Raw genomic sequence first — 14,514 nt, forward strand, 5'->3', positions numbered from 1 at the left:
CAGGCCCCCCATCACATCCTTCCTCCAGTTTGTGCATCATGGCATGCTAATGCATCCCTCAGTGCCCACCACTGTCTCTCGTCAGGCACCGGGCTCTGCTCACGCACAGACACGCACACTGTGAACATACATCGGAAAAAAAAGAAGCAAACACACACACACACACACACACACACTCCTTGGGCAGTTTCAGATGGGTCTATGAGTTAATAATAGTTTATTGCAAATGGAATGCATGGTTACTGCACATGGACACGTCAATTCACACAGAAATGTGTTGTATTGATTAATTTGTATGTTTGTTTTTAGCTTGTATTGATTAGCAACAAAAGCTCGAAAGCATTCCTCATTTAGAAAACGCTGTGAGCTTCAACTAATCAACGCAATCGTGGGTTTTATTGCAGAGTAAAGCAGAAACTCTCTCTGGGGTTTTGTTTTCCAACAATGTAGCGAAAAGAAAGACGATATCGATCGACTGGTTTAGTTTAAGATGTCATTGTTAAAGGTTTAATTATGTTGATGGGATTAGCCTGAAGCAGCTAAACCGTGTTTGACCTATACAGAGTTAATCAACCGCGCATCACCACGTGCAAAAAGAAGCAGTTTAACATTTACAAAGGTGACAATTGATATCACGTTGACGTTGATGTGTGACATATAGGATTCGTTTTTGTTTTTTTCTCATGATACATCTCAGAACAAAACACGCTACAGGATGATCGAGATTGTGAGTTAAAATGCCCCACAGCATCCATGGTACTTAAACACACTGTTGGTCCCTGGCTGAGCCATCACTACCATCCAGCGCTTTCAAATCGCTCCCAGTTTAACTGTAAAATAGTATATAGGTGAAGAAATCCCATGCAAATCACACGAGCCCAAATGGGCTGTCGGGGGTCTCTTATCAGCTTCTCCCATTTGCTGGACTCCGGGGCCGTTAAACTTCAAAGCCTCACAGCATCGCTGCATCAAACAGAACTGACGAAGATGTAGGCAGGCTACCCTCGACTAAATAAGACACACACACACACACACACACACACACACGCACACACACGCAGACGCACATAAACACGCACACAAACACGCACACACACACACACAGCGTATGTTCATAAATAACACTGATAAGGAGGACATGTTAAGTTGAGTATGGTATCTTAATAGGTATGATGACTCGCCTGTGATAATTGCAGGATTAATAATCGGATGAACGTATCTGCATAAAACAGCCAGTAAATATCTGAGATTGTGAACCCTTTTCTCTTTATAAGAAGAAATGGCAAACAGTTGCAGCCATGCCCACGCATTGACACATACAGCTCCTGGCTCTTTCGTCCCTGCACACCTCCCCTCACCACTGACAGAGGAGAGAGAAACACCGAAACAACATTTGGGGAAAAAGGTCTTACCCTGATTGTCGTCATCCATCGTAACAGCCGGGCAATAAAAAACGCTTTTTCTTTTACGGGATCCTTTATGATAATAAGCCTACAAGGCTGGAGGGATGCTCGCGGTCTTGGGATCACAGTCGGAGTGTACTAGCAAGCAACTGTCATTACATGAATCACTGGGGGAATCGCAAGTGTAGTCCTGAATGATGGCGAACCGATGAATGCCAACGAACATAAAAAATGGATATGCTAGATATTATGTTTGCCTATAGGTTCAATGTGGAACACCAACCGACTGCCATGCAACCACTCCGCATCCAAGCAGGCTCTCGTGTAGACCGCATTCACATCAGCTACACTGCGACCATTGTCTACGTCACTAAACCCCGCCCCGCAGAACAAACCACTCTCTCTCTCTCTCTCTCTCTCTCTCTCTCTCTCTCTCTCTCTCTCTCTCTCTCTCTCTCTCTCTCTCTCTCTCTCTCTCATTCTTTTACACACACACGCACACACACACACACAAACCATCTCTCTCTCTCTCTCTCTCTTTCTCTCTCTCTCCTCTCTCTCTCTCTCACACACACAGACACACACACACACACACACACACACACACACACACACACACATACACACACACACACACACACACTCACACTCACACACTCACGGATTATGATGGAGCATTATTTTATTGAATATGTTTTGGCCCAGGCCCTGATAGCAAATCAATAGCAATTCCATTTATTTTTTTAAACACAATAATGAAAGCAATGGCTGACTTTTACTATGTGCTTAATGTAATTCAATAGGCTACTTTATTGACCCCTGGGGAAGTGTCTTTCATCTTGCCCACCCTCCAACGTGAGTTCAGAGGTTAAAGGTTAGGGTCATCCCTAGAACAGGATTCCCACCGACAAGGGTGAAATCTTGGCTGAACAACAACCTTATTGCTTACTTTCACACACTCCCAAAGCTGGGCAAAACAATTCATCGTGCATCACACAATATATGGTAAATCCAGGCATTTGACAAGCCATGGTAACGCTTGCTCATATTTACGGATCCTTTGTGGCATGCAAGCCTCAATACAAATGTATCAATAAATTGATCGATAGCTGAAGTCACCTCATCCAATGCGACCAGCTCAGTACTTTTCTCCTGTGATATCTCCTTTTCGATATTAAATGGACTGCATTTTGCATTTAAATATCCTAACATACACCCATCTATACACACTTTCACACACTGACAGGGGTGTCAACCATGCAAGGGTGGAGTTAGGGTTAGGTGTCTCTTGCTCAGGGCACCTCGACGCTTAGCTAGGAGGAGCCGGAGATTAAACAAGCAACCACCCGGTTGCCAGGCAACCCTCCCTAGCTCCTGAGTCGCTGGCATCGTGATTGTTATTGGCGTGTACTGTCCTGCTGTGTAACCTAACGTTCCCATACAGGGATTAATAAAGTAGTTACATCTTTTCCTATCCCTAACCCCCATTCAACAATTTGAATGGAGGTTGAACACTAACAAGTTCCTCCAACAACCAATTGAATATAAATCTCGGCACAGAATCAGAGCTATCAGGAACTGCGTCAGAGCTGAGGATGACTTAGGGATTGGTGATGTGTTCGGAAAATGATCTCAACTCTTCCATCCCCATGCTGTCGGTGATGACATCTTCCATGGGTGTTTCAACCCACAGGAAACCCCAGTTCTCTGTGCTGGGAGAGGGGGTCGTGTCCGTTCAGGCCCGACCACACCCACGTGACGTCGAGGTGCATGGTGCTGAGCGCTCACTGACTCACAGAGAAAGGTTCCTGCCAGGTACCATCCAGTCCAGTCCAGTTCAGACCAGCAGGAGCCCGGTGCGCAGAGTGGCGTATACAGGAAGCATCGGCACACACAGTCCAGCATCAGGAAGAAAGGGACTTCAGTCAAAGACCTATTGTGTTGTCACCACGGGGAAGAAAGTTACTGGAAAGGATGTGATTTGAAATGGGTTCCAGTTGGCCATCCCATGCTGTACGGCTGGGTGGAGCTAAAGTACCGTTTTTATGTCTGAAAGGGCTTTCATTAGAGAATGCAGCTGTAATAGTGCATATAAACATGATTCATTCATTGTGACGGATGTTGTATTGTAAAGTTGTAAGGAAACATTAAATACATTTGGTCAGAATTCCCCTCTCCACCCATTCATGGTTCCAGCAACAGGAATCTGTCAACTGTCATAGTCACCTCACACGTCCCTTTCATCTGCTAAAGTCAAGTGGTTTCTATTTTCATCGTACACAATGTGTGTGTGTGTGTGTTTGCATTCTTTTCCCATAAGAACACAAACATCACCTTGAGAATGTGTTCATTGTCACACGCACGGGTCAATATGTGTGGCCGAGGTCTGGCGCATGTGGAGAGGTTAGAACACATGGTCAAAGGTGAAATGCCTATCCCCTTTACAGCATGCTTCAGCTGTTACGCAACAGTTACGGGAAGACGGTGGCCGCTCTTGACCTCTTTCCTACATTTTGATTGGTTCAAATTTGTGGAGCGAGTAGAGTGGAGTCTATTTTGCTATGACAACAATGTCAAAGGAATTGAATACACTGAGTAACACTTCTTTAGCCATGAATATTTGTGTGTGTTTATTGTGCACCCCTTTTGAAAAAATGGTATTTGATTCTATACAAAAACAATTATGACCAATAGGTTAAAGAAATGTACACAGGTTTACTATTTTTTATCAAATTATTCACAAGTAAAAGAATAAGGGTTGAGGATAGTACATTTGTTGCGAGCGCACATTAACAGTTGTTTGCCAGTGATAATGCTTTCTAAGTTTTAGTGTTTTGTTTCTCAGAATAGAAACGTAATGACTTGAGTGTGTTTTACTACAAGGCCGGGAGGAAAAACAGAGAAGACTCTAGAGCTCATTTGAGCCTTGATAGTCTCTTGAAGTCCCCTGATGGGCTGAGATATACAGCTTTCCACCCACAGGCTGAAAACCCCTATAGTTTGACTTTAATGGGATGCTCTTATGGACTTATATGGAGTTTTCACCATTAAATGTTCAAATTCTACTTTTTCGACTCAACCCTTCCTCTGTATCTCTGCTTGTCTCTGTCTTTCTCTGTTGCTTGGTATCTCTCTTAATATATCTATATATATATATTGTTCTTCATCCTGCCCATTTCAACTTTTTCTTTCTTTCTTTATTCCCCCCTTTCTTTCTCTATCTCTCCTTCTTCATTCCCCATTGCTTTGTTTCTCCTTCCTTTCATTTAATCTGATATACTTCATTCTTTCCATCTTTCCTTCTATCATCCTTTCTCCTCTATCTTGTGTCATGTCTTTTCTCTCCCTCAAACAATCGATGTATTCTTTCCACTTGGTCTCCCTCTCATCTTTATCTCATTATGTATTGGTCTCCCTGCATGCAGCTCATCTCCAGCGCGAGGCCAGGAAAACCCACGGCGAGCTCTGCCACGGCTGGCCGGGGGGTCAGGGTCATCGCTCAACTGCTCACTACAGCCGGTGTCAGGCCAGGACTTTAATGCACTACACACACACACACACACACACACACACACACACACACACACACACACACACAGACGGGTTGCAGGGGAGTTTGTGTCGGGGAAGTGGGGGCTCTTACTTTGGGGAATGACTTCCTGTGGAGGGAGCAGATGTCCGGCCCGGTCCAGGCAGGGGCCTCAGCTTCCCAGTTACCCTCCCACTTCAAAACAGACAGGGTGGAGTCCACAGAGCAGGCGCTCACTGCCAGAAACAATGCATTCTTTCCACTTAAATCAACACATCGGAGTGGGTCTGAGTTCTCTCACTGCTCCATATTGTTTCTCAGAGTCAGAGTTGCGCAGATATCGGGAGGATTGAGCCCGGAGTGCTGTGATTCAGCAGGGCGATAAGACGTCCCATGACTTCCCCCCTCCCACCCCCAATGCAACGAACCAAAGCAGGACATGATCCTGCACAAATCAATCCACTTCTGTCTCATTCAGTGAGTGACCATTTTTTTTTAAATATGTGTCCCCCTGACAGTCTTAATGTTGGGATGGAGGACCAATGGATTTCCCAAGAACCAGTGAACAAGTGAGCAAGCAGGCCTTGCTCGAAGACACGTTGGCATTTGGGAGCTGCCACTTTGTCCATTGTTTATTTATAAGCTCCTTTGAACCCGAGTAGACTACATTACATCGAGAGAATGGTTGGATTACATTGTTAGAGCCATTATCTATAAGATCCCCCTGCATAATCCTCATCCTCAACCCTGCACACCATTCAAGTGCAAAATTTGCTGATACATATATAAAGCCATAATAGTCGTGTCCATCTCCTACCCATTACAAGACAGGAGAAGACCTTGACATGGATGCTCCTGTGTAATCTGCTTGGGCTGTGTCAGCCCCCAGGCCTCCGTAGGCTAGCCTGATAACAGCATCACAGGTCAGGGTCTGGGCTGTGTCCGGATGAAGCGGGTTGATTTGACCCTGTCCCCGACCAGGATGTTCATCAGGCTCTGGATGATGGGAGCTATAGGAGGCTCTTCCTCTGGGGCTGCAGTCACACACACACACACACACACACACACACCCATTGCGATGTTGTACGTGTCCAGCATAGAACCTAGTCTCTCTGTTGTAATCTTACACAATAACATCTGGACACACACACACACAGAACCATCCCACACTGTTTAAAAAAAAATCATAAAACGTGCCCCACGCGATCTGATACGATAGGAGAAATTGAGAAACCTTGGCATGAATATTTTATCTGTGTTAAGAAAAGTAATTATTTTTTATCATCTCCATATGAGCCGATTCAAATTCATGTTCCTCTGGGTGAATCCCTAGCTCCGGCAGAGGCAGGCACATGACACAAGAACCAGGGAGAGATGGCCATCCTCTGACTCACAGGGCTGGAATCAGAGGCATGGGAAAATACCAAAAAGGAGAAGTCCATCTTGTCCAGGCACATAATCAGGCCAGCATTCAAAAACGGTTTAACCTCTTAGGCAGCTTACCAGGTTCCTCAAGTGGTAGATCCTGAGGCTCAGCGTTAGGGTTAGGAAATAGGAAATCCTGATGAATCTATGACCTACACAAGGGAGGTGGGGAGGCCAAAATATGTTAACACATTGTCCTATTGAATAAAATGAAGTCATTCATGTATTTGTATTTTCTTAGGAAAACTGAGACTGCAAGAGAGGAGTCACCTTTCTATTATTATAGACGATAAAAGACACTTGGAACTGATTAAATTAGGGCCATTTAATAATAAACCTGTTTCTCATTGTTTTAATTGATGGGGGGGGGGGGGTTGTTGGAATACCATCAGTGATAAATATAACAATCCAACAACTGGTTGGGAAAGCATCAGGAGTTGATTAAAACAATCCTCCAAACATTCCTTTGTGAATTCAAGCACATACGCCACACACACACACACACACACACACACACACACACACACACACACACACGGACACACAAACACAAACACATGCACACACAGACACAAACACAGACACAAACACACATACACACACTAAGAAAGAGTTTGTTGGATTGTCTCCCTCTCTCACAGAGCAAGAAGATAGAGACTGCGGGGGAAAGGAAATGTGTGGGATCATTTTGGAGAAGAATGGCTGTGATTTCACTAAATTTGATTTAGTGAAGAGGACAGAGTCTGGGTCTTACTGGCCCTGTTAGCACAGAGGAATTTTTCCCTCTTTGGGTATTTTTCTCCTTTTGAATCTACTGTGTTTCCATGAGAGCAATGGCTTTGGCCTGGGCGACCGCATGAAAAACCTATTGCTCAGAAATGAGAACAATCAGCTTATTGCTGAAACATATTGAGATTATCATCATATCATCAACAGGGAGCACTATACAATCCCCCATGGGGTACATCAGATAGCTCAACCCATTATATTGGTTACATACAATACAAAGCAAAACCAAAGCAGGCGGAAGCTGGGGTGGTGGTGGGTGAAATTCTGCTCAGCAAACGTAACTTGGCCGAGTGTGTGTTTGAGATGGAAGGTCTTAAATTGAACACCTATTTGTGTACGTGATTTTAATAAGACCACGTAAGCAGTAACTAGAATATCCCGCCAGAAATAGCTACACCCATTAGAAGTGGCAGTAGTAGTAGTAATATATGAATTAGTGATATTAGTACTTGTTGTATATGTAGTAGAAAATTAGTAGTAGCAGTTTGTCGCATTGATTTAATTCCTATGTTTTATAATCTTGAACTATATACATGAATTGATATCCACTGATCATCTCTCTCTCAGACAGAAATGAGAAACCCTAAATCAGTGAAGCTGCTCTAGTTCAAGTACAATGTCACTCTACCAACCAGGCATCGCCACAGTTTAGCCACAGTAGCAGCCTGTGCTTAGCAGCAAGGACTTCATCAGTGGAGAGTCAACAATGGAGCTGCTTCCATCTCTGGCCAAGAGCTAGCAGACTGCACAGTACTTGTGAGTACTTAAGTCAGTTTGTTTTTAGAGAAATGAACTTGGGGGGTGGCTGGAAAAAAGTTAATGCTGCGTACAAAATAAAGGGAAACACTTATTTTGAGTGCCAAGACAACATTCGTAGGACACATTGCACACAAGATGCATTGCTCACAAGTGTTGTCACAGCTGTAAAGACTGACTTATTGCTGGAAAAGAGGCCCTTGTATGTGTGTGTGTGTGTGTGTGTGTGTGAGAGTGTGTGTGTGTGTGTGTATGTGTGTGTGTGTGTGTGTGTGTGTGTGTGTGTCTGTGTGTGCGTGCGTGCGTGCGTGCGTGCGTGTGTGTGTGTGTGTGTGTGTGTTAAAATTTCATGGGTTTCTATGTGTACATATGTTTGAATGTGCTTTGCATGTGAGCTTGGTGGGTGGGTTTGCTTTGTGGAAAGGCCGCCATGGCAGGCCAAATATTATTCTGTGGGGCAGCTGTACAATGAAAGCACAGTTAGAAAAGCATAGCATGGGATTTAACTCTACAATTATATGTTATATATATGTTCTCACAGTATAGTACAGTATATCTATAATATAGATATACTCTAGTGATATATATCATGGCCGATATCCAAGACGATCAATGGTATCATATTACGCCATCATATATAGATCTTGAACCATATGCCAGCCTCACCTTTTTGAATTAAGTCCCCTCAGTAGTACCGATATAATCTTCACTTACTGATGCAAATCCCCTTCACTGTTTTTTCTTCTTCTATTTTACTAATTTGACTAGGTATTCATGTTGTTGTGCGTCAATGCTTTCATCGTCATTTCATTCCATGAAGATATTAACATTTATATTTGCATTACTGACTTTCGATCATAATTGTATGAAACTAAATGTCAAACGAGAGGTTGCGTTTCTTTGCTTTAGATACCCTCACGTATAAATAGAAAGGCCATCAGATTGGAATAGAAATTTGTGAATTTATTTTGAAAAATATGAGAGGCTGCAATATACAGACAATTACTAGGTCAATATAAGGAATGAAAAGAATAGTCAAACAAATGCCCGAGGCCCCGAAGGTTTAGCTTACTCAAATACCGTAAAGAATAATACAATAGTTTGTATTATTCAAGTATTATTACTTCGATTCGATTTGATTACTTAATACTTTGTATTATTAATCGATTAGTTGTGTAATTGTCTGTTGTATTGTAACAGAGACTACATAATTGTATTCAACACTTGCCACAAATGAATTCAATTAATCAATTCGTATTGCCAACCATTATCTGCGGCCGCAGATAATAAAAATATAAAAGAGGAGATGCTGCCCTCTATTGGTCAAATGCTATATTTTGTGGAATCTTCCTTCCTAACTTTATTATGTTCTATTATCGTTTTTCCCCTCAATATAGTACAAATATTTGTACATTCACACATTTCAAATGACAATGTACCACAAATAATCACGGCACAAGCCGTGTTCCGTTTATAATTAATGATAAATCCGGAGTGAAGCTCCTGGGCGGAAACGAGCGTCGTGGTGGACTTGAGGAGCCGCAGCTTCCCGTCAGCTCCGGTCGCCCAGTGTAGTTGCTCCCGGGTTCCTTTGGGTGGTGGCCGTCTGTTTTCACAAGTTTGGAATTCCTCCAAGCTTTAGTCGAGCAGTTAGTGTCGAGAACCCATCATTTTAGAAACACTAGTTTAGTGTCGCGTAAGGCGTGTTTCGTGTTTGGAGGGAAATAAATATTTTCTCTGTAAGAAAAAAAAGTGAGTTTACTTTAGCTACCGTTAGCTTAGCGACTAGGGAGGGAGGCTACTTCAGCTGGCTGGCTCGCTAGCGAAATATCTGTCCGATGCAGGCCATCAAGTGTGTGGTCGTGGGCGACGGGTAAGTGAACCTTTTTGTGTACATTAAGTTTGATAACTTTTGGTTCGCTCTTTAGTCAATTTATCCTCTACACTTTTCGAATCACTGTTACGTGGATGGCTAGTTATAACCCGCTACGCCTACTAGTAGCAACTGTTGGCGTCCGAGACCAGCTTATTCTAAGTGCTTAGCGCAAGCTAGCGGCGGTGTTAGCTCCCTGCTAGCATCTGGGATACATGGTTGGGAAGGACTGCAGAGTAGCAAAGTACGGAGCTGACTCATTGACGATTCTTGACATTGATAATTAATTTTAGTCAAGATCACTTCACTTCTGGTTTGGTTTGTTATGTAAACAAGTATTTACACCCGATTTACTATTTTTAAGAGGTTAATGTTCATACAAAGCACTTGCTTTCACGTTTTAGTTGTTGGCTATTTCAGAATTACTTTTGTAATGATCGAGAGACACCGATTACAGAGTAAATACACAAAGACACCTTTTTTCGTATTCCATCAGACAACCAAAAACTAAGCGCTAGACTCCTAAATAGAAATTGAAAGTAGCCAGACCAAAAATAGACGCCCTTCATTTTTGGCATTCCTGTTCATACCGTGTGTTGTTATTTTTCAATAGTGCTGGGAACGGTTGTCTATAAGTTTACAGTTCCATGGCATCTTAAAAATGACAAGCATTCGAACTTATATTTAATGCAAACTATCTTTAACTGTTTTTATTTTGTATTCTTCCAGGGCTGTTGGTAAAACATGCCTACTCATCAGCTACACTACCAATGCCTTCCCTGGGGAGTACATCCCCACAGTGTAAGTAACAACACAAGACAACTCTCTTTTTACTCATCGACCGGAGCCTCCTTTGTCATTTTACATTAGTGTTCTAAGTGCACACATGCTATATAATTCAAAAGACTGCAACTCTATAAACAATGTTTGAGATTAGTTGAACCATGTTTGAATTCATGGCATTGTGCAGTTAAATAACATCTCAAGGATTTCCCTAGAAATATGTTATTATTAAATTATGCATTTTGTGAGATTCATTTCATCATAAATTGCATCTTCAGGCCGAGTTAACTGGCCTAACCATTATGATACTGTGTTTGTAAACATAAGTCAAACTTATAGTCTTAAGTGAACCCTCTGTTTCAGCTTGTATTCAAGCACTGCGATTAAAAAAGTGTTTGAAGCTGAGGGTGTTAGGAAGGGGTGGGGTGTGTTATCCCCATGGTTACAACCCACTCCAACTTTGATAATTTTTAATACCGCCGGTGAGTATTGGAGTTATAATGAACAATGTACTTAATAAAAGAACGTAATACTATAGCTTCACACACCGTTTAAACACTAAATCCCTCTAAATTGTCTTATTTTAGTAAGTCACAAAGTGGTATAGATTACTATGTTGGTGATCATATGACATAGGTCCACGTTTAAATAGACACATTTGGATTCACTGCCCGTTTTGCAACAAATGTTTATATTAAATCTTTCCTCAGCTTCGACAACTACTCTGCAAATGTGATGGTAGATGGGAAACCGGTGAATCTGGGACTGTGGGACACAGCTGGGCAAGAGGACTATGATCGACTCAGGCCACTGTCCTACCCACAAACGGTACACTGAAGTGCACATGTTTATATACACATATTACAGTAGCTGGTTTCAGAGCACTGTTTCCATAGATGGGTGTCAGCTGAACATTGTCAGTATGAAACTGCTGAACTGTATTGACTTGGTTTGGCTCGGCTCTTCATTTGTCTGGGCCTTAATCCCTTCTGAAAGCAGGCTCTTAGGGTCTGTAGTGAAGGGTTCTTAATATACTATGTCCTGCACCAAGAAGTGAGAGTGCTGGTTGTGGTCTTTCACTTTCTCAACACACGGTTCTCTGTGCTTAAAGCAATGCCCTGCATCAGAAACGGGACATGACTCTGGAAGACCATACATTGTGGTTTAACTAATGAATGGGGTCTTTTGTCATGCTGGGGTTGCTGGTACTAGCACACTTGATGGATGCTTGATATATTTTATATATATTTGAAGGTTTGCATTGGAAAGTTTTGCAATTTGTCATCAACTTTTTCCTTTTTAGTTAATGTCATGTCTATCTCTACCTTTTTTCAGGATGTGTTCCTGATCTGTTTTTCTCTAGTGAGTCCAGCCTCCTTTGAAAATGTCAGAGCCAAGGTGAGCGGCCATTATCTTGCATAGAAACTTATTATCCTCTCCTAGATTTGTCTTCAGATTGTGTGATCGCACACCTGTTAACATTCCAATAATAATCACTTTTCAAAGAGGTCCCAAAGCCTGGGTGTAAAGTGTGGTCAGTTCACGTGAAACGCCCCTAGCTACAAGCTCTGACCCCACCCCCTCTCTTCCAGTGGTACCCAGAGGTTCGCCACCACTGCCCCAACACGCCCATCATCCTGGTGGGCACCAAGCTCGACCTGAGGGATGACAAGGACACCATCGAGAAGCTGAAAGAGAAGAAGCTGAACCCCATCACCTACCCCCAGGGCCTGGCCATGGCCAAAGAGATAGGTGAGCTCAACAATATGGAGTGGTTTAAATGTCATGAAATTGGTTCGTTTTGGTATTTATTTTACCCCAAAAGGAAAAGTAACTCCCTTTTTAGTTATTGCAGCCTTGCATATACAAACGATAAAAGTGCCCAATCTCATGTGATTGATTTATTCTAGATTAATTGCAAGCGGATCATAAAGGTAATGATTATGCTAATCAACAGTTGCATAATAAAGCAATTAAACACAACAATCCCAGATCCCACATTTTGCCTTGGGGAGTTAAAGAAATGGCCATGGAGTTCCAGGAGTTCCTGCCAATGTCAAACTTCGTATGGTCTTACTGTGATCCAGCCTTTCTCCTCCTCAACACACGTCACTCATGCTTTTCCTCCCCACCAGGCGCGGTGAAGTACCTGGAGTGCTCAGCGCTGACCCAGCGCGGCCTTAAGACGGTTTTCGACGAGGCCATCCGGGCAGTCCTTTGCCCGCCCCCCGTGAAGAAGAGGAGGAGGAGGAAGTGCATGCTGATGTAAACACAGCAACAGGAAAGGGCTCCTTTTGTGAAACATTTGGCTGCAGTCTGAGCTTAACTTTTTCAAAGGGGCAAGAGCGCAAAAATGGGGTGTTTGTGTTAACTGACAAATTACTTGATTGCTGCCTGGCGTTTAACACTTAAGAGAACAAGCCCCATCAGATGTATTCATTGTTATTCCCCTAACACTAAGAAACCCTCACTTTTTTTTATTAACTTTTTCATTTAATTTGAAAAAATAATATGACACTAATTCCTTCTTTTTCTCACATCAGTAGTTGGCTGTTTTTCTTTTTTTTGCTTCCACTGGAGAACCCATTTTTGTTTACATTTAATCTGCTACATATGAGGCTTTGCCAAAGTGAACGGTTATGTTTCATCTCCTGTGTTTTACCTCAACATCCGGGGGGGAGGAGGGGTAGAAGAAACGACTGAACTGTATGTGAGGAAACAGCTAATGAACTCTAATTGAAACTAATTGACAAAAAATCATAATCACGATTATTTTGGTCAATATTGAAATCTCGATTACTCAAATGATTATTTTTGAGTTTGTAAACATAATGCATTTATTTATCCCCCCTAGATAGCATATCGACAACTGCTGTTAGACCAGCGTCTTTACTAGCTGACCCTGAATGTTGGAACAAATGCAATTTTGAAGAGCACCACCGATTTTTGTGTGAATCACAACACAATCTAATAGGTCACTGTAGGACACTGTAACACTAGAGAACAACGGTGGTAGCAGTTGGGATCAGTACAGATCACCCTCCGACATCTCCCTGTTGATTTACAAATCAAACCGTGCTTATTGTCGCAGTGCACGGCTGTCATCTACACGCTGCAGCCAGGCCAACCATTTCCCTATTGTATGCTAGAAGACCAATAGGTGACGGCTCTCTCTCACGTTGTATGTAGAAGTATACAAGTACCAGTGACTTGAATATCCCTGTGCCGATTGCTCCCGTCTCTGTATTTTTTGCACTGAAACAGAACCAACAGTGTTTCGGATTGAAGAGAGAGAGAGGGCGCAAGTGTGTGCGCGCGAGCGGGCACAATGAAGTCTTCTGTAGGAGTGCTTATTAACGAGCCAAGAGAGAGAGGTTGAAGGCTCCTCATTGGCTGAACCTACTTTTGAGTCGTACACGACATCCTGACGCTACCGTGTCATATAACATTAACGCGTAACAATATTCAGTATAGCCTCCATATGTTTTGTAACTGGATTAACCTTCTAGCCATAGTACTGTCGCCATCTCTGTAGAGGTGTTGTGTGGCAGAAGGCATGTTGACCTTGGCCATTCCATCGCCGGGTATATAATCGTATTGTAAGTTCACGTTCAAGAGTCTTTGTTCTGTTGCATACTTCCAATGATAATTTCAGGACTTTTTAATAGATCTGCTTTTTCTATTCTTTTTAAATGAGCATTGTTCAAAGGGCACAGTTGCATTAGAGGAGGCGATTTAACTCATTAATTCTAGCAGTGTTCCATCTGAAAAATGAAAGCACACACTTTTATCTTGCTAAATGTGTGTTTATTTTTGACAATGTAGCAGAATTTTTTAAAAAGCAAATAAATTCATTTAAAATTGTCCCTTGTATATGTCTACAACTGATTTGACCTGTTCAAAACAATAGGGCTATTTAGATGCATGTTTAAGTTAAGTTCTCGGAGACGATCATA

At 42.5% G+C, this 14,514-nt stretch overlaps 2 protein-coding genes across 2 annotated transcripts in view; one reads left to right on the forward strand and one right to left on the reverse strand.

Moving 5' to 3' along the window:
* LOC307089992 (cytohesin-3-like) overlaps positions 1-1,710 on the reverse strand; it is a 27,699-nt gene extending 25,989 nt beyond the window's left edge. Inside the window, exon 1 of the mRNA XM_079756501.1 lies at positions 1,413-1,710. Within this exon, the coding sequence (XP_079612627.1) occupies positions 1,413-1,431 (19 nt within the window). The 5' untranslated portion in view covers positions 1,432-1,710. The remainder of the gene's footprint in view (positions 1-1,412) is intronic.
* Positions 1,711-9,472: 7,762 nt separating this feature from the next.
* On the forward strand, positions 9,473-14,484 carry LOC307090360 (ras-related C3 botulinum toxin substrate 1). The gene is made up of 6 exons (XM_079756962.1): positions 9,473-9,775; positions 10,505-10,576; positions 11,269-11,386; positions 11,894-11,956; positions 12,151-12,310; positions 12,694-14,484. The coding sequence occupies exons 1-6, from the start codon at positions 9,741-9,743 to the stop codon at positions 12,825-12,827; spliced, it is 582 nt and encodes a 193-aa protein (XP_079613088.1). The 5' UTR covers positions 9,473-9,740; the 3' UTR covers positions 12,828-14,484.
* Positions 14,485-14,514: the final 30 nt, after the last annotated feature.

The sequence above is a fragment of the Pollachius pollachius genome (genome assembly GCF_949987615.1).
Source record: "Pollachius pollachius genome assembly, chromosome: 19".
Taxonomy (NCBI): Eukaryota; Metazoa; Chordata; class Actinopteri; order Gadiformes; family Gadidae; genus Pollachius; species Pollachius pollachius.

What these genes read in the sequence shown, in the direction of transcription:
- LOC307090360 (XM_079756962.1), top strand. Translation starts at nt 9,741, where the DNA reads ATGCAGGCCATCAAGTGTGTGGTCGTGGGCGACGG. An exon ending in TGTGTGGTCGTGGGCGACGG is followed by an intron (nt 9,776 to 10,504) that starts GTAAGTGAACCT and finishes GTATTCTTCCAG; the next exon opens with GGCTGTTGGTAAAACATGCC. An exon ending in GGGGAGTACATCCCCACAGT is followed by an intron (nt 10,577 to 11,268) that starts GTAAGTAACAAC and finishes ATCTTTCCTCAG; the next exon opens with CTTCGACAACTACTCTGCAA.